Raw genomic sequence first — 20,505 nt, 5'->3', positions numbered from 1 at the left:
TGTGAATGATTCCAAATGCCACTTTCTTTCTGGGTATTCTTACTTTATTTCTTACTTATTCTTACTGTGTATCTTTCTTTCATGTATTCTTACATGTCTCCTCGGATAGGGTAAGAGTGTCTGGAAATTAATCTTTCTCATAAATTTCCAAGGTTCGGGTAAGAACTTAAACTTTTTGTTTAAGTTCATTTCATTCATAAAACAGGTAATAAAAAAAAACTTCTTTAGAACAATGTATTAGTGCCTCTGAATTTATTCCAAATGTTTTCAACTTTGCCAATATCTTTTCTTGCTTATTGAATAGGTGGCTTAAAAGTGAGCGATCTAATTGAAAACAAAAGTTAAGAGAAGAGTGCACAATATAGAACAAAGATATTCATGAAGCAGCATATCCATATATATTATTTGTTTAAGGCAGCTACATCATTAACTTAAAAAACCCCAGCATCCCCTTATGGTATGTTGATGTATATAACAGCCTGATAAAACATGAAAAAAATGAAGGGAATAATTAGGTTCAGAGGTAACAATAAGCAAAATTTCAAAGGGCAAAACAGAGGGCAAAAAAACAGATACAGTTGAAGATGAAATAAGTGATTTATTTCTAGATGATGTCTGTCAACTAAAATCACATTTGTGTCATGAATTTTTTTAACCTAGTAATTAAACAGATTTTTGTAAGCATTTGCAAAATTGGGATTATTTTAGCAAGTCTTTGATATTAAATTTATGAGAACACAAGTTTTGATAGAGATGTTTTTGATAAATTCAAACTCAAAATTACATATAGGTTAATATCTCAAGTATTTATAAAGGTACTTCCTAATATCTCAAGTATTTATAAAGGTACTTCCAAGTAATACAACAATATTTAAGTAAAAACAGGAACAAAAAATTAGGAACTGCGTCCATTTCAAATATGGATAATTCACCTTGAGTAAGAGGAAAGTAATGTAACATTTTGAACATGCCCGGGTAAACATCAGCACTCATTTTAAAAGTTTATTTCTGCTAAATACTTGCAACAGTATTTTTAGGGTAAAAAAACACTTTCAACAGATACCAACAATAGCTTCGAAAGTTAGAAAAAGTATTTGGGTTTTTAAAGGTAATGCTGCTTCGACAGATTCTTTAACATTTTTGATTTTGTTAAAATTTTTTACTAGTATTTACTTTTTGTGTTTAAGAAACCTAACTGAAATAGTGTAATGTTCTAAGAGCAAATAATTCCGTGGAAAAAGTGAATTAGCTTAACGACTGGAAAGGTTTAAAACAAAAAACAAAAGGCCAGGGAAACTATGTAAACGATAGCAAATCTTTCAGCTCGCATTAAAGACCAGAGCTGGGGATAAGATGGCGTAGTTACACCTTTATAGCTCAGACCACAGAATTCTCATGCATTCACCGGGAAGGGCCCCAAGGGTCGGTTGGGTTTTGAAATTTAAAAATACAGCCAGTGATCTGGGGCTCGCAACCCCGGTAAACACACGGATCGGGAGAAGGGCGCCCGGCATTGTCCTCAGGACGCAGGTGTCAAGCGCCCGACCTCGGCGCCCGCCTGGTCGGCCCAGCACGCTCCTTTCCAAACACGAACCGAGAGGCCCTGGACCCCGGCTCCGATCGCCGCGATTTCTTCGTTAAGAAGCCTCCACTGGGGCTTCTTGGGGAGCAACCAACTTTCCAACTTTTCACCGCGCGCGCCAGCCTAAAGCCGGGGCCGGAACCGGCAGCGCGCAGCCCGGACCCGCTTTCCTCGTTTCTGTTTTCTTGGAGATGGGAAGAGCGGCCAGCCGCTCCCCAAAGTGACTCGTCCTGTTCTTTTCTTTCCGCCTTAGCGGAGCAGGGTGGACCAAAAGGGGAGTGCGCGCCTCTGGCGTGTAGCAGCCAACTGCGCAGTGACCTGGGGACCGCTAGCGATTTCTTGAAAAATTACTTTAATCAAGTCTGACCACTCCTGAAGGTGGGGGAGGGAAGTTAGCAGCCGCTGGGGAAAGGAGGAGAAACCTTAGGGCCTGTCCTGTGTGTTCCCCACCCCCGCCCCCGGTGGGGGTCTTGGGCCCCCTAGCCTGGCTCTCCGCCCCCTGGAGCCCGGAGCTCTGCGCAGCGAAGAGCGCTGAGGTCCGGAGCCCAGGGCCGGGCCTGGCTCGGTGCCCGCCGGGCCTGCGGTGTCGGCGACCTCCGGGGCAGCCCGGGTCGGGCGCGGGGCGCGGGGCGGCGCGGGGGCTCTCCTGGGAGAGCCGGGCAGCCCGGTGCGTGTGCGCTGAGAGCCGCGAACAGCCCCGCGCGGCCGCTTTCTGCTTTCCTTCCCTCTCGAAGCCGCGTTTACAACTTCACCAATGAATAACCCGCCTCTCCGTTCAACCTAATCACGACTTCTTGTGTATCTTTCTGTTGATGATTTATAGAAATAAATTAATAACACCCTAACTCCACGTGCTTCAGTTTATATTACATCTCTGCCACGTCTAACCCGGCGCGGGGCTGGGTGTCCAGGGACGCCCCAGGTTCTTCTTCCAAAACCCCGTTGGAAGACGGGTGCCTGCGGCCAGGCGGATGGGCCTAGGCCCCGCGGGCCCCGGTGCCGGGCGGCCGGACATCGGCGGTTCCTCCCGGCCCAGGGTCAATCTCCGGGCCGCCCCGGCGCCCCAGCCGCTCTCTTCTGACCCCTCTCACCTTCCTGCACCCCTAGCCCGGGCCGGGGAGAAACAGCCGCCAAGGGGGCAACCGCTAGGCAAGAAAGAACCTCAAACCCTACTAACTGTAGCAACAGACTTTCGGGAAGTTAGAAAAAAAAAAAAAATCTAGAAATTCCCCTGATTGTTTTGCTAGAGAGTAAGCCGCCGGGTCCCCAGGTAGCAAATTCAAATGCAAGGTCATATCGCATCCTAAACGGCCACTGCGGGCGGGTGACCCGGGTTGCCCCGGTCCCGGGCGCGACTCCGGCCCTGGCCTTGCCTGGGGACTGCGGCGCTGGAGGGTCCGAGGCCAAGCGAGGGTCTCGGTCCCAGAGTAGCCTGGCTGGGAGCGACAGTAACAAGCTGTCAAAGCCCTAGGCCGCTCAGAAAGGCTTAGCAAACCACCCGGGGCCGGGAGACAGGCCGCTGGGCAACCGGCCTGCCTGGATTCCCCGGGGATGCCGGGGTGTCAGCGGCGAGATCCGGGAACGCCCTCCTTTCTCCCACCAAATCCACGGCGAACTGGAGGCTTGAACGCACTGATCCCTCGCTTGCTAGAGACGCGGTTTCATTGCCCCTTGCGAGTCCACTCCAACCCGACAACGTGCAAGCGTTTCCTTTCTCAGATCTAAACGGGCTTTGGGGATCCCGGATAACCTCGGGGGCTTGCGCGGGCGCTGCAGATGAGAGCGCCCATCGGAGAAGGCGCCCCCCAGATCCCAGCCCCGGAGCCGCCGGTCCCTCTGCAGAGAGCCGCAGGACGCGGCTCCCCAGGCCGGTTCCGCAGATGCGGCTCCCCGGGAGAACTGCTTGTGGCCTGGGGTTCCTGAGGGCCCAGAGCCTCGGCACTTGGAAATCGCCGAGGTTTCAGTGCGCCCATTCGCACCTTCGGCCGCATGGGCAAGGGCTTTGCAAGCTCGGTTCTCCCAGGCCGAACCCAAACACAGCCGGGAGGGCCCCGCCGGTCCCGGGCGCTGGGCTGGGCAGGAATTCACGAAGTTTCGGGGCTCGGGCCGTCCGATTGAGGGGCTGGGAGGGGTCCAGGTGTTGGAAGAGAAGCGGAGCGGCCCCCGGGGACTTCTCTGGTGGGAACCAGGCTTGGCAACAGCAGTCGGGAGCCGTGTGGCTCAGCCACGGGGCCCGGGGCTCCGGGTGTTCAGGCGCACCCCTCCGCACCTCGGCCCGCGCCTACCTGAGCATGCGGTCCACCTCCGCCCGCTGCTCCGCCGCCTCCTCGGTGTTGAGCGCTTGCAGCTCCTTGAGGATGGGAGGGGTGTCATAGTCGTCCCCGTCTTCGGAGCCCTCGTCTCCGGACAGGCGGCCCTTGGCGTGGCCGTTCGTCAGAGTATGGAAGACCGGCTTGGTGTCCGGCTCGGCCCCGCTCCCAGGGGACAGGGGCAGCGTCTCCAGCTTCACCCCGAAACTCGGGGACGGCAGCAACTCTTCCAAGGCCTGGATCAACACCTCCTTGGTGACCCCGGAGCTCAGCAGGGCGCTCAGGAGTTCTTGCTGGAGCGACGTGAGCTTGGACACCATTTTCCAAGGACAGAGAAAGAAGGGGGTGAGGGGGCGGGCGGGTGGGTGCGAGAGAGGGTGGAGGGGAGTTTCACAAGGTAACCCCAAGTCCAGGAACCCCCCCACCCTTCAGCCTCCAGACACCTGTTACTCCCCGGGGTCCCGGAGTCTCCTCCGAGAGGAGTCAGAAAACTTCTAACTTGCCATGATCGCCACCATTAGGCCATATAAGATATGCAAATTAGCGGGGAGGGCCCGGCTTTCGGCAAGATGCAAATGGTCGGGGTGGGGGGGCCGCGGGGGAGGGGAACCGAGAGAGTGAGAGTGTGACAGGCAGACCCGAGAGCCCGAGACCCGAGCCGGGAGCCGGGACGCTAGGGTCCAGGGTATTCACGCCGGGGGGCTGAAGAGATTCGTGTACCGCTTCCGTGTATCAGCCAAACTTCAGCTGACCTTTGGACTCGTTAAACAAGTAGCTTGCAGCCTGGTGTGCAAGGCGCCGGGACTTTTCCACCCGCTGCGGGTCCGGCTTTAAGTCCGGAGAGAAGGAGAAACTGTGCTCGGGGACTCAGGTGAGGGTTGGAGGAAGCTGGGATGCTCTTGGGAGAAGGAGACGGAGGAGCGGGACCCTCGTACGCGTCCCGACCAACGTGCAAGTGGTGGGCCCGGAGAGCCGGGCGAGCGGAGGAAGAAACTGACCTCAAGGGAGTGGACGCGGAGACCCGGGGAAAGAGGGGCGTGTTGGGCGGGGGTGAGTGTGGAATGCGGGGTGGGTGGCGGGCACTGAGTTCTACCAGGGTTACCGCTCTGCCGACCCCATGCCTTCGGGCGCCGGGGCTGGCGGCTTGGATTTGCAGAACTGTCGGCCCCAGAGCGTAGGCCAGTGGGAAGGAGGCCGGGAGAACCCTTGGGAAGAGGAGGCGCCGACTAACTGGGTGCAGCGGGGCCGCACCGGCACCCAGCCTGGCCAAGCCGCGGGCAGCTGGGCGCCCGGGCCCCTGGGCTTTAAAACCCAGAATATCAAAGCGCGCTTTCGGGGCAAAACTGGGATTGCGGGGCCTCCTTTCTGGCAGTGAAAGCTGGCTGGACAGTTGAAGCCGCACGTCTTCTGGGCGCACTGATTTCTGCTTTATTCGCAGCTCCAGGACATAGCAGTTCCCAGGGCCAGAGACTGATCTCTGTGGACGCGAGGTCAAGGCGGCGGTGGCTGGCGACTCCCACGCCTAGTTGGGAAGGGGCCGACCAAGCCAGCGAGGGACAGAAGTGATTGTTCACGCCGGCCCGGTCCAGGAAGGAAGCCGGGAACCAACCTCTCAGCGCTATCCGAGTTTCACCTGCATCTGCCCGAGGCGCTCCGACTCCAGGCTGCCCAGGACCTGCAGAAGATCCAGGGCAGCAGGGGCTTTTTAGGACCCATGGCTCACAGTCCCATAGTTCCTGGGGCAGAGGACACCTCCTTCCCCTCTCTAAGCCTCAGGTTCATCACCTAAGAAATACTGAAACCTAAAGCCCAGAGGATGCGGCATTGTGTACATTGAATGAGCCCACCTGTGAAACCCTGTATTCCAGGATCAGTGTTCATACTTTTCTGAGAAGGCAGGCAGTCGGTTCCTAGTAGTAAAATCTAGCAGCCCCTAGGGAGGTTCAGGATTCTCAGAACCAAGCAAATTCAGCGTTGGGCTTGGAGGGACTGGGAGCTTAGGGACAAACATTCAGAATGAACAGGGCATTTGCAAAAGAGCTTCTAAGCAAAGTCTCCCTACTTTCCCACCTTTTAAAGACAGTTAGGAGGAAGAGGAGAATTTCAGCAGGAGTAGAGGTGGGAATGGGGAGGGTCATCAGATCTGTTTGCTTGGGTCAGGTACCAGGGCTGAAACTCAGATGTGGTTGATCCAAGTCGGGCTGCTAAGGAGCTTGTTGTTGTTTAGTCCCTACATCGTCTCCCACTCTTTTGCGATCCCATGGACAGTAGCCCTACCAGGCTCCTCTGTCCATGGGATTTCCCAGGCAAGAATACTGGAGTGGGTAGCCATTTCCTTCTCCAGGGGATTTTTTCCCCACTCAGGGATGGAACCCACGTCTGCTGCATTGGCAGGTGGAATCTTTACCACTGAGCCACCAGGGAAGCCCCGCTAAGGACCTAGGTTGACTTTTTAAATTACAGGGTTTGCTCTGCACTCCTGGACCACCCACGAGAAAGGGGTGGTTGTGTGCACGGAGCTCTGGGTGACCTTTACAGCATCTCAATGTCTTTCCCCGAGAAAGGGGTAAGAAGTTTATAGAAAGGAGGTCTCTTCATTCCACCTTCTTGTCTTGGAGTTTGTTGTGACATATGGCACCTCCTTGCCCCTCACAGTTCAGCCCAATGGGAGAACATTTTTTTGCCTCCCCAGCTCCCCTCAGCAGGGATAATGAAGTGTTCAGAGTAAATGTCCCTGGAGAACAATCGCTTTTTCTCTGTCCCTCACTTGCTATCATGATAGAAGCAGTCAAGTGTAATGAAGATCAGTTTCTGTGTTTAGCTGGGAAAACCCATTAAAAAACCAGCCATCACTTCCCTTTTAACAACAAAGCTTTGATTTGTAGTTCCGACTGCTGTGTGCCCAGTCTGACTCTCAAGCTTCCCTATCTCTCAAAATTCAGATGTCAGCAAACCCATTCTTCCCCCCTACCCCAGCCAATGGAAACACACAGAAAGTTGCCCAGAGCACAGGGAAATTTCCTAGGCGTGTCCAGGTAATCTGGCTATTCAAAGTCAGCAGCTTCCTGTAACCCTCTTGCTCAAGTATCTATATATACTACCTGGTGCAATATGGGTGCTCACCAAGTAACTGCAGCTATTCTGTGGGCAGACCCATTATCTATCTCTTCATATGGAAATTTAGAAAGAAAAGTGTAAGGATCCCAGCAGAGGGTCCTTCGGAATGTGGGTCACAAATGCTCACCAAATGAATCATCTCAAAAAACACTTTGGTTAGGCTTCCTCCGAACAGAGGAAGCCAGAACATAGCTGAAATGCTCCTGTTTATGCTTCACACAGGATAAAGTAATGATGGACTGACACAGTAGCCCCGTTTTAAAGAACTGGAAAAGGAGATGTAGGACATTTTAAAGAGATGGCCTGGAGCTACTGTAATAAGTTAATAGAAGGGTTGAGATTGGGGCTCAGGATTTTTGAGTAGGGCTTTAGGAAGAAAGAGAAAGGGCTCCAGTTTTACTGTGTTGGGAGATGCGAAGTTGAAAGGGGGGATTCTGCTGTGAATCCACAGCAGAGAATAGAGAGCAGATGTTGGCATCAAACAGACCTAAATGTGGGTTCTGCAATCTGCTTAACCAGCTGTGCAACTTGGATAAGCTTGCATCACATAAGCTTCTGAGCCTCAGTTTCCTTAGGGGGAAAATGATCCTAATACTCTACTGTTTTTTTGTGACGGTAAAAAAATAATGAGTTAGTAACTGCAGGTTCAAGTGTCTGACCTGTTTAGAAAGAGACAGCCCATCATGAAAACATGCAAAGAAGTAAGGCAGCTGATCTTCTGGGGCTCTTTTATTCCCAGCTTTTTTTTTTTTTTTTTGAGTTACCGAATTTAAGGAGACCAGATTAGGTTCTTCTACTCAATGAATCCACTCGTTCACGTCCCAAGATTTTTCTATGGGAAATGTAGTCCATGATCCAAGATAATTTAAAATCCAGTTGGCTCATTAGTCTATGAAAGTTTTCTGGGCACCATCTTGGAAATTTCACAGAATGGCACTTGTGGTTCCCATGGACTCAGTCTCTCCCTAACTCACAGCCTGGGTGACCCTGCTTTCCTGAGCTTGTGCACACAGACTTCCTACTTTCCACGGTTCCCCTGATTTGCTTACATCTGGGAGAACCCAGTCCTCTCTGTTCTTTGATGCTCCCCTCTCCACATTGATTCGGGAGTCTCTAGAAAGTCTCAAAACGAAAGCATCTCTAGAGTTAAGCATGAATACCACCCTATCCTAGTCTGAAACTGGTTGGAAGCCTTATTGTTAAGAGAGCAGCTTTGCAGCCTAGAGAGCATTCTAGACTGTGTCATTAGAGCTGGAGTTTCCATCTCTGGATACAAAACTCTTTTCTGGATAACTCTTCACCTCCCCTAAAGGCTTGGCTGGGCACCTTCTCTGATTCTGCTTTTGAAAGATGCCCACTTGGTCTGAATGGCCGTTTAAGTTCCCTATCTTTTCCGTGATTTGAAATTCCAGAATGACCCTGTTGTCCATTTCCAGACTTTTGGGCAGATGATACATGAGCTCAGCCTGGAATTCTGAGTAGTACTAGGCATGGGACACCATGGAAAGTAAACTCCAAGAAGATGGAGACTGTCTCGTGACTTACACTTCAATATCCGGAGAGATGTCTGATCCATGGAAGATGCTCAATAAAACCTTGTTGAATAAATGAGCAAGTAATCATTCCTCCACAATACCATTAAGAGTGATTTTTGTGTCCTTATTTATACCTGATTTTCCTAGTTGTCAGCAAGGAAGTTGTAGTTTAAATACCTTTCCCAGACCCAAATGGGTGTATAATGCACAACTCCACTTATGTGAAGTTAAAAAGCAGGAAAAACTAATCCATGGTGATAGAGGCTAAATTTGAGGCTACTTGGGACTTCTCTGGCGGTCCAGTGGTTAAAACTTCGCCTTCCAATGCAGCGGGTGCAGGTTTGATCCCTGGTTGGAGAGCTAAGATCCCACATGCCTCATGGTCAAAAAAAAAAAAAAAGAAAGAAAGAAACAAAACAGAAGCAACACTGTAACAAATTCAATGAAGACTTTTACAATGGTCCTCTTAAAAAAAATTGAGGTTACTTTGGGGGATGTATTCACAGGGATGAGTAATGAGGGAGCTTTCTGGGATACTGGGGAAGTTCTCTATCTTGATCAGGGTGGTGGATACATCATCAGGCTACACACTTAGGATTTGTGGATGTTGCTATAAATTAAAACTTTGTTGATGTTAGCTACTCAGTCGTGTCTGACTCTTTGCAACCCCATGGACTGTAGCCCACCAGGCTCCTCCATCCATGGGATTTTTCCAGGCAAGAATACTGGAGTGGGTTGCCATTTCCTTCTCCAGGTGATCTTCCTGACCCAGGGATTGAACCCGGGTCTCCTGCATTTCAAGCAGACTCTTCACTGTCTGAGCCACTGGGGAAGCCCAAATGATAACTTAGTAAAAAGTATATAATTCCAAAGCGTCAAACGTAAACAGTGGCAGCCACCTCCTTACTGCCCCTTGTTTACAGTTGCTGCATGGCCCTATACATTCTTTCCCATTTGCCATGTATGGTTTACTACCATTGAAACTTACAGACTAGCATATTTCAGGGGTGGGCAAACATTTCCCATAAAGGGTTGGATTGTAACACACTGGTAAAGAATCCACCTGCCAGTGCAGGAGATGCAAGGAACTTGGGTTCGATCCCTGGGTTGGGAAGATCCCTTGGAGTAGGAAATAGCAACCCACTCCAGTATTCCTTCTTGGAAAATTCCATGGACAGAGGAGCCGGGTGGACTACCATCTGTGGGGTCACAAAGGGTCAGACATGACTGAGCACATCAGTGTGTTAGCAAGTATTTTAGGCTTTTGAGGCTTATAGTCTCGTCACAACTGCTCAATTCTGCTGTTGTAGACAGTACACAAATGAAATGTGTGGCTCTGTACCAATAAAGCTACTTACAAAAGCAATTGGATGGACTTCACTGGTGATCCAGTGGTTAAAAATCCACCTGGCAAGGCAGGACACAGCAAAACAAAACCAAAAAAACAATTGGCTGGCTGGATTTAGCCTGTGGGCTACAGTTTTGCTGAACCTTGGATAAAACTATATATCCGAAAGAGACCTGAGAGGCATCTCACTTCACTTCTTCGTTTTTGGGATGAGGAAACAGATTCAGGGAGGAGAAATGACTTTCCCAGGAGATACTAGCACAGATCACCGGGGAGATCCTGGGTTTGGAGTCGAATAGAGCAGCTGTTTGTGGGTGTGGCTTTGGGAAAGTTACTTAATTTGAGTCTTCATATTAGCACCATATGTCAATGGTGATAATAGTGGAATTTCTATCTCCTAGGGTTATTGGAAGGATTAAATTAGATAACACAGAAAAACACCTTGTAGGGGGCTTGGACTTGGTTTCAAATGAAGTGCTTTCTCAATCATAGCACACAACTCAAGGGCTCCTTTCTGCATCCCTTCCTTCCCTTTTCCTAAAGCACAACTTCTAGGGTAAGTTCACTGACAAACACAATCAAGCGCCTACTACCTGTGAAGTCCTCCGGGGACAACTGCAAGCTTGGGACAAATGGCTCCAGGAGAATGTCAGATCCTACCACCTAGCCCTCAGCTTCCTTTCTAGAAATACCTTCCAGCTCTGTGCTTTTATTTCCCCAAACAAGCTGCTATCAGATGATCTTTGCCAGGAAAACTCCTAAGGGTAGAGGAGATTTCTCTCATTTGATTCAACAACCCACCTCCTTCTTGCCGGGTCATTTTTAGAAATAGGGTGTTCCCAGGAGCTTGTAAAAGATTAAATTAAAAAACGAGCGACCTAGTATGATATTAAACTAATAAATACTACACCTGGCATAGACAGCCTTCACTCCAGAGCAATAATCTAGCCCTTCTACTACACCCATGAAAAGTGAGGTTGGCAGGGGGCCCAGCACACAGCAGGGGCTGTATAAGTGTTTATTGAATCAACAGTATGGGCCAGGCTAGTGTTCAGAAAAGAAAGAAAGGCAATACCCTTTACTAAGATTTCCTGGAATCTGTTTTCAGATTAATAGTCAAAGAATTGTTAGTGAGGGATCCTCGTGGTACTCTCCTCTGTATTCTTCCCGCAAACCTGTGAGCTAGGCAGCATCAGTCCTGCTTTAATGATGAAGAAATAGAGGCTCTAAAAGGGTAAATACTGGCCCAAGGACCCACAAATGGTTAAGGAGTGGAACCTTGGCCTTGAACTGAGGACTCCCTGGTGCTCCATTAAGTACCTTCGTTCTGGGTCCTTTGCATCTTCCAAACCCAAACGGGATGGGAGAGACAGAGCATAGCGAAGCACCCTGAACAGTTTCAGGGCAGAGAAATCTTGTGATGTGTTAGAGAGAGAGAGGTCAAAGTCTTTCCTGTCTAAGGCGATTCCAGCCACATAAAGAACTCTAACATTTGTACAGTGTTTTATGGTGTGCAAAGAGCTTTCTCCTTTCATTTGATCCTCAAAACAGTCTCGCAAAGAAGGCAAGGCAGGCGTTAGTATTAACACTTCGCAGACAAGGAAACCGACGCTCATAGAGGAAGAAAGACCCACCGAAGGTTCCAGTACCACCCTCTGTTGATCCAAGTCTTCTGAAGCTGGACTCTACAGTCCCCTCTACAATATAGTGTTTGCACAATGATGAGATTAGCACAAGGCACAGTCCAGAACAGATACAAGATTTAGGGATAAGGTAAAAAGAGTTACCCCCCATTCTAGTCCTGAGGTCACGCTCAAGTGGTGGAAAAGCTGGAACGGTGTCACCTCTCCTTCCATGGTGGACACGCCCCTGCTCTGCTGGGTGGTGTCTGCTCAGGAGGTCGGTGACATGATCTGAGGCATGAGTGGCCACTGGGCCTCAGCTAAGGGATGAGCAAGATCTTTTTTAATGCTAGGTGACTAGACACAGACCCTGCTCCCAGGCCTGGGGGTGAAGAGCACACAGGGCTGCTGAGTCAATGCAACAAACATTTATTGAGCACCTACTGGATGCTGGGCACTCCGGAAGCTGTCTAGTCGTGCTGAGATGAATGTGATTCTGTTGCTGCTCTGAAAGAGTTGGTTTTATAATGGGAGAGATAGACACATATACACTCACTTCTCTTTTTTAAAAAAATGCTTTGTTGAATTATTTTATGTTGTTTTTGGCCATACCGTGTGACATGTGGGATCCTACTTTTCTGATCAGTGACCTAACCTGTGGGATCCTAGTTTTCTGATCAGTGATCTAACCTGTGTCCTCTGCAGTAGAAGCAGAGTCTTAACCACTAGACTACCAGGGAAGCCTCATATACTCACTCCTATTGCTAGACAGGGTGGAACAGGCTTTACAATAAGCATGGTGCTGATCGCTTCGCATAAAGCATCTCCTTTATTCTTTATAACGGCCCTGTGAGATAAAATTATTCCTTCTACCTTTAGATTTCTCCATTTGTGCTCAGAAAGCTCAAGATTTACAGTGAGATCTTGTGTTGCCTAGCTTCACACATTTTCTGTACTTGCCGAGAGGCAGCAACAGATAGGGGACTCAGGGTAGGGCTTGGAATCAGGCTTATCTGAGTTTGCAACCTGTCTCTACTGCTTCCCAGATGTGACCCTGGGCAAGCTGTTGCTCAGAACCTCAGTTTCCTCATCGGTCAAAAGGAAAACAGTGTAGAATTTGGCAGGAAAGATACATATGCAAGCCACTTGGCACAACAAATAAATAGAAGCAAATGCTAATAATACTAGGGGAATCAGCCAAGTTCTGTGGGGACTCAGAGCGTTTGAAGGGTAAGTAGAATTTTGACAAGAACTCAGAGAACATTTCAGGCAGAAAGAATTATTAAGCAAAGGCTTGCAGGCATGAAAGTAGGTGAGGAGGTGATGGGGGCTGCAGAGGGCAAGCTGAGTTGTCTGGACCATGGAGGGATCTTGCTAATGATGATGCTGGGAAGTTAGGGAGGACTGATATGAGAAAACATTGGATGCCATGCCCCGGGGTCTGAAGCTCTCTCCTTAGGCAATGTGTGCTTGTGCGTGCACGCTCAGTCGTGTCCGACTCTTCGTGAGCCCATGGCCTGTACGGACTGTAGCTTGCCAGGCTCCTCTGTCTGTGGAATTTTCCAGACAAGCATACTGGAGTGGGTTGCCATTTCCTACTTCAGGGGCTCTCCCTGACCCAGGGAGGATTCTTTCTGGGGGTGGTCTGGGGCTCCAGCTGCAGGCCCCACCAGTCTTCTTTCTTCCCAACTCCCACCTGGCAACCACCGCCGTCCTCGACACCCTTAGGGAGCCTGGTGTGGGCACAGAGAGGTGGGGAGAGCATGCTGGAGCCCCACGGCACCGCAGGGACAGGACAGTGGCCATCCCTGATCCAGGCCGACAGTGTTTGTCTGCTGTGGGTTGGAGTTGAGGCCCTAGAGGAAGAGATGCTTGGCTTGACTTCCACAGCCTCAGTGAGGGCATCGTGCATTGGCCCAGTGGCTGGGCAAGGGGGAAACTGGCAACCGGTGGGCTGTGTGCCCAGGTGTGTACTGAGTCACAGGCTGGGGTTTCCAGACAGTAACCTGTTATCTTCCCTATCCCCCCAGGGAATCAGGCATTAAATAGCAAATAAAAAATAAACAGGGAGGGAGAGAGACAGAGAGAGGGAGGCAGAGAGTGAGGGGGAATGTCCCCAAGATCCCGCTGGACGGAGGCAGCATGCATTCTCCCCGCCCGGCCTTTGCCCAGACCTTAGCCTGGTAAGAATGTTCCGTCACAGTCTGTGGGCTGGACCTTGGCCTCTTTCCACACATTCAGAATCACCGGCTAATGAAGTGGATATTGTTTTCTGGTCCATCTCTCTCACCCGATGGCTAGTTCCCCTCCATGGGCCTCGCTCAGCAGTGGTGTCAGGAGTGATATAGAGGCTCACCGTTTCCCATCACTGTCCCACACACCTCATTAACTCCTCCTTGCAGCTGGAGGTGACCATTACGGATTAGAAAAGCCAGTGGGCTCTTCAGAGAGCAGAGGGACCCGCGGTTTCCCAGAAGTTCCTGACCCACGTGTTCTCTCCCGTAAGACATGGGAGGTGACCTTCTGGGTTATAGAGCCATCGGAACAAAAGCATGTCCGCAGCTCTTAGAGAATCACTTTTTTTTTTTATATATATATAAGAGATTTGCTTTTAAAAACAGAGAAATAGATTTGAAACTTACAAAAACTAGTGAATGTAACAAAAAAGAATCAGATTCACTGATTCAGAGAACAAAGTAGTGGTTACAAGTGGAGAGATGGAAGAGCCAAGGAGCAATAAAGGGGCAGGGAATTAAGAGGCAGAAACTACCAGGCAGAAATTAAACTATAAGGATACACAGTATAACACAGGGAATCTAGCACATATTTTGTCATAACTAAAATGATTAGGGAACTTCCTTGGTGGTCCAGTGGTTAAAACTTCGCTTTCCAAAGCAGGGGGTGTGGGTTCAATCCCCGGTAAGGGGGCTAAGATCCCACATGCCTTGCAGCCAAAAAACCAAAATGTAAAACAGAGGCAATCCTGTAACAAATTCAATAAAAGCTTTAAAAATGGTCCACATTAAAAAGTCTTTATGATTAATACTGTAAATTTATGTATATTTTAAGTTATGTATATTAACTTAAAGTTATGTATATTCTTAAGTTATGTATACTCTACCACAATCAAAACTTAGAGAAAAAAAAGAGAAATGAGATGAGAGCACTTCAGTGTGGAATAAAAGAATATTCTTTGGAATCAAAGAATACCAAAAAAAGAAGCAAAGAGTACAAAATTACTTTACAAAATTACACCAGAGGACACCTGAGCATTATCTATTGAAAGAAATGTCTCTGTTTCAAATTTGATCTAGCCCTGGCCCTGGGAGGCCTGTGATACTTGTTGGGTGAAGGAATAAGTGAATGGTGTATTTTCACGACAGTCCTGTGATGAGTCAAGGTGGACGGTGTCTCAGGAAGTGAAGTGCCTGGCCACACAGGGCGGAAGCCGGTGGCAACGCCCCATCCTCCACGGTCACCTTTTTCCAAGCCGTCTTTTCGTCTCCTCCGACATCTACCACTTGCCAAGACGCTCTGGTGAAGTCATCCCGTGAGGACAATGGTCTGTACTGAGCACCTACGAGAAGACAGGTGTGGTGCTGGGTCCGGGTTGCAGCGCAGTACTGGGCTGCCAAACCAGCCCTACCCTCAGGAACGGCATGGCCCGACCGGCTGCTCCTGGTGTCCAAACAGCCCCGCTCCCTGGTCCCGAAGCTCTTCATTTTCACCGTGGTCTCCCACGGCTCGTTAGTAAACATTTTTTTCTAATCTATGTGAGTATTCACTTAAAAAAAAACAAAACCAACTTTTGTTTTCTAAGTTACAAAACTAATAAACTTCAGCCTAAGATCCAGCAATTCCACTTTTAGGGGGTATACCCCAAAGAACTGAAAGTGGGGATATTCGCACACAAAAGTTCACAGCAGCACTGTTCGCAATAGCTGCAGTGTGGGCAGTTCCCTGGCAGTCCAGTGGTTAGAACTCAGCGCTTTCACTGCTGAGGGCCCAGGTTCACTGGCTGGTCAGGAAACTAAGATCCCACAAACCATGCAGGATGACAAAGAAAAAAACAGCTAACGTGTGGAAGTAACCCAAGTGGCCAGAGCAGATGGATGGGTAAGCAAAATGCGGTGTCCACATATAGTGGAATATTTTCCAACTCTGAAACAGGAAGGGGATTCTGGCAAATGCTACAACCCAGGTGAACCTTGAGGACCTTATGCTAAGTGAAAGAAGTCAGTCCCAAGAGCACAGATACTGTATGAGTCCACTCAGAGGAGACACTGGGAACAACCAAATTTATATAGAGAGAAACTACAGTGATGGTTTCAAGGCAGGGTGGGGGTGGTGGAAGTGGGGAAGGGGTAGTTACTGTGTAATGGGTGCAGAGTTTCAGTCTGGCCCGATGAAAACCGCTCTAGAGAAAGATGGTGGTGATGGTTACACGACACGTGTGATGCACATCTTACCACTGAAATATACACTTAAGAACGTTAAGACGATACATTTTGTTTGCTTTACCACAATTTTTAAGAACCTAACAGACACTGCACAACAGAAAACAATCAAAACTGGATAAAGCAAAGAGAGGCCCCTTTCTTACCTGTTCACTCCCTGCTTCCCAATCCCCAAGTGTCTCTTTCTCTAAGCGTCTGCTGTTCAGTTTACCTGCTTCCTGCATGCATGCTCACACTGGGCTCTGTGTGTGTGTGTGTGTGTGTGTACTTTAAAAAAACCAAACCGAGGTCGCTGGTTCCCTCTTTTCTGTTGTATGCTGTCCAGAGGAGACTTTAAGCCCACGGGCAGCGGGGACAGATTGCTGGGTCTGAATGTCCATTCCATTCTGTGGCAAGGGACTAAAGGACTTAACCTCTCTGGAGCTCAGTTTCTGCATCTGAAAATGGGTACACCATTAATCCTTGTTCTCTGGAACTTTCTCCCTTGACCTGGACTCTGAGAGAGCAATCAGGGCTCAGGGAAGTCTGCCACCAGGGAAGGTGGGGGAGGACCTTCCAGGAGGTGGTAAATGCCTATTTACAACATGTGTTTCATCTTTCCGCAGACGGTCTAGCTAAGAACAAGTTATCTTTATCTCTCCAGCTATCGAGAGCAGCTGTTACAATACAGATGCCCTTTTTAAAACAGTAGATCCTTGGAGTGAAAACTCATATTTCAAACTTTAAGAAGAAGTGACAGAACAGTATCCAGAAAATATCTCGGACCCAGGGCACATGGATTGGTAATATTAGGAAGATACCGGGGTGGTGGATTACGTGAAGAACTTCGAGTCAAGGTGTCCAAGTTGAAGTTCCACCTCATAGAAACGAATGACCTTGAGTCATGCAAACTGTAATGCTGCCAGCCTTGCCCAGCGAGAGGGCATCATATTTCGTATTATATAGGATGACTGTGAGGATTAAACTGCCATAGAAATGCAAAAGTGCTTTGCAAACCATACAGCTCTTAAGCAAGTGTAAATGATTATTACTAACTTATTGTGATAATGGATTTATGTCAATATTTTGCCACAGGCCCATGCAGTAGCAGATTCTTTTTTTTTTTTTAATTTTTCAAGAACGAAAATAATTTTCTTATTTTTTTTTTGTCCTTGGAATATATAATCATTGTAAAAAAAAATTAAAGCAAAATGAAAAAGTACAAGTTTCAATAATCATAGCTGCTGGGGACACTTTGAAATCCTTATTTATTTAGAGAGATTTCAATAGATTAAATGAGAAAAAAGTTTCAAACATTTTTATAGTATGACCCTAGTAATAGCTTATGAATTACTCCCAATCAAGTATTAGTGATGAGAAGAAACATGCAAGTTACTAATTAACATCATATGAGACTTCCCTGGTGGCACAGTGGATAGGAATCTACCTGCAGGAGACATGGGTTCAGTCCCTGGTCTGGGAAGATCCCACACATCTCAGAGCAGTAACAAAGCTCGTGGAACACAGCTACTGATGCCCGCGTGTTTGAGCCAGTGCTTTGCAACAAGAGAAGCCTGCCCACCACAACTAGAGAAAAGCCCTGCAGCGATGAAGACCCAGCACAGCCAAAAGTAAAATGAATGTGCAATCAAAACTATTAAAAAAACAAGAGAATATGATCTTTTACGGTTTGTATAATCTGGAAATTCTACCAATTATTCATAAAGAAGTTTCATGTATTTATAATGATGTACTAGTTAGGACCTAGGTTCCACATGGGTAAGTGTAAATTCATAGTTTTCGTGCAGATTAGCTTAGAGAATGCACAGTGTTGTCACAAACAGAGCCTTCATAAATGTTAATTGCTACTATTGTCACAAATAATATATTAAGGTTATTTTGTTCCCTGCTTCTGATGACAGGTAGTTGATCCGACTAATCTGTGATCACCTGAGGTAAAGTAGTAGAATTCTCAATTTACAAGGTTTGAAGGTGGAACAGAGGAAGAGACGATTGTACGACGACTCTTCGAAAGTCAGGAGCGGTGGGTGTTAAGCAGGTAGTCAGGCTGGGTGATGGTCCTGGGACTTCTAACCTGTGGTTACCACCCTGGCTTCTTTGGTCTAAACTTTAACCACTATACTGAGATTTCACGTGACGTTCTCCCTATCTCCCGGTCCAAAGCTGCTTTAGTGCTACTGCCGGATTTGCTAATATGTGAAGAAATCGTACTTTTTACCCCTCTGCCAAAGATGGAAAATATTATAGGAACCATCTCATAATTCAGAGCAGAAAAAATTTCTTCCATTTAATCTAATTCTACAGTCTTTCCCCTGTCCCTATCAGATAGGAGTTGTTAATACGTGGTACATGCAAAGCTTGGGAGAGAATGAGAGACAGTTTCTTGAAGTTTTAAAGTTACTTTTTAAGTTTAGGGGAGAATGGGTACATATATCTATATGGCTGAATCCCTTTGCTGTCCACCTGAAATGATCACAACATTGTGAGTAGGCTATACTCCAGTATAAAATAAAAAGTTAAAAAAAAAAAATGAAATGTTAAAAAAAATTTTTTTAATGGTTAAAATATTGGGAAAAGGGTTTCTTTTTAAAACCACCTTTGCTATCACAGGAAATATCTTCTGTATCATGGAAAACACACACCTCTCCCAGTTTGCAATGAATAGTGTAAATAACATTTGTGACTTTAACCACAACAAAAATGTGCCACCTTTTAGGTGGTCTTTGAGCTTTACCTTTCAAAAACTATTTCAAGGAGCTAAGTTTTGGTTTTATTTTTTTTCTCTGATCACTGCTGACTGACTAAGGACTCCAGGCTGTTTACACGAGAGAGCTTTAGATACGGTTATTTGTGTGGCATTGTATCAAGGCCTTCAAATATTTGCCGGGAGGTTTGGTGGAAAATGTCTAGGCCAGTGCAAACACTGCCGGCCCCAGAGAAATCCAGGAGGCTCAGAGGGCCATTCCAGAACCCACGCTCTGTCGTATTGTCCCTACAAGGAAACCCTCTGAATCTCTGTCAGACAGAATGAGCCCATTAAAGAGACCTGTATGGGTTCACGTCAAGAGTCTCCTGATTCAGCCGCCACTGGATCCGATCATTCCTCATCTGTGCGAGGTATGGTGGAAAGCCGTTGATCGCACAGTCAGGCAAGCTGAGCACCAGCCCTCCATCTGCTGGGCTACTTACTTGCTGGGCCACTTTGGCAAGTCACTGGCCCTCTCTGGGCTCTGACTTTCTTAATATTAAAAGGAGATGACTGAACAAAATGAGCTCTAAGATCCCTCTCTTTGAATCTATTCATAAGGGCTTCCCTGCTGCCTCAGACAGTAAAGAATCTGCCAGCAATACAGGAGACTGGGGTTCAATCCCTGGGTGGGGAAGATGCCCTGGAGAAGGAAATGGCAACCCACTCCAGTACTCTTGCCTGGAGAATTCCATGGACGGAGGAGCCTGGAGGACTATAATCCACAGGGTCACAAAGAGTCAGACGGGACTTAGTGACTAAACAACAACAATCTGTCTATAAAGTACCTCTTGGGTGTAGTCATTGAACCAGGCCAGCAGCAGACGATACAAAGAAAAATAGGTTCTTTGTCTTCAGAAAGTTTGATTGAATGTTTAAACTCTTTTATTATTTCTCAGCTCCCAGCAGTTCCCTACAAGCTCACAATCTCAGAGGGTATACATGGGAACATAATAAATTATTTATCAATTGTAATATATTACAATGCATGTTGAAATAACACTGTCTGTTTCCCTGAAATAATATTGTCTGTCCACTCTGAATTTTTGTACAGGTGACCACACACTCAGAAGGCCAATGTCTGAATAAATCAATCTATAATAACAGTTACATTTATGTGTAACAATGGCCATACTTTATTAAGCACCTACTATGTACCAAGCTCTTTGTTAGGTACTTAAAAATTTTTAGCTCAAGAATTTTCACAACAGTCTTGTAAGGTAGGCTATGTTATCTCCACTTTACACACAAGGAAAACAAGACTTTTAAGAGGTAAAGAAACCAGCCCAACTTCATGTTTATACTAAGAGGCTTCACGTTTGGCTGTCTGTGTTTCCAGAGTCAGGTCCCCTAGCCCTGAACCTCTTACTTTGAGTATAATGTTCTGCATTTTACAAAGTGTCTATATATATGTGTATATATATATACATGTATATATGTTTTCAGATTTTGAAGACAAGCAGATTCAAGCGTAGAGAGTTTCAACTTGGTGTTCTGTGACAACCTAGAGGGCTGGGATGGCAGGGGTTTTGGGGAAGGGAGGTTCAAAAGGGAAGAAATATATGTATACTTACTTATGGCTGATTCACACCTTTGTGTGGAAGAAACCAATACAAGACTGTAAAGGAACTATCATCCAATTAAAAATAAAACAATAATAATTTTAGAAAAGCATAGAGAGCTTACATGCCGTGCCCCCAAATCCCTCGACTAGAGAGTGGCAAATATGGGACTCCAAACCAGGTGTTCTGACTCAGAAAACCAGAACCTCCCCTCCTTGCCACATTGC

At 47.4% G+C, this 20,505-nt stretch overlaps 1 protein-coding gene and 1 long non-coding RNA gene across 6 annotated transcripts in view; one reads left to right on the top strand and one right to left on the bottom strand.

Annotated features, from left to right (window-relative positions):
- The window catches only part of HNF1B (HNF1 homeobox B), a 62,860-nt gene extending 58,469 nt beyond the window's left edge, over positions 1 to 4,391 (bottom strand). For 3 of the 5 annotated variants that reach the window (XM_040244089.1, XM_040244087.1, XM_040244088.1), the window contains exon 1: positions 3,868 to 4,387. In XM_040244089.1, the coding sequence (XP_040100023.1) occupies positions 3,868 to 4,211 (344 nt within the window). In that variant the 5' untranslated portion in view covers positions 4,212 to 4,387. Of the gene's footprint in view, positions 1 to 3,867 lie in introns of all 5 variants that reach the window. The other 2 variants (XM_040244085.1, XM_040244086.1) reach the window with 2 other exon arrangements.
- A 100-nt stretch (positions 4,392 to 4,491) lies between these two features.
- LOC120866399 lies at positions 4,492 to 8,643 on the top strand. The gene is made up of 2 exons (XR_005721650.1): positions 4,492 to 4,762; positions 5,330 to 8,643. It is a non-coding gene; the product is annotated as an uncharacterized LOC120866399 (long non-coding RNA).
- Positions 8,644 to 20,505: the final 11,862 nt, after the last annotated feature.

The sequence above is a fragment of the Oryx dammah genome, unplaced genomic scaffold (genome assembly GCF_014754425.2).
Source record: "Oryx dammah isolate SB20612 unplaced genomic scaffold, SCBI_Odam_1.1 HiC_scaffold_8, whole genome shotgun sequence".
Lineage (NCBI taxonomy): Eukaryota > Metazoa > Chordata > Mammalia > Artiodactyla > Bovidae > Oryx > Oryx dammah.
This window is presented reverse-complemented; position numbering and strand designations above follow the sequence as displayed.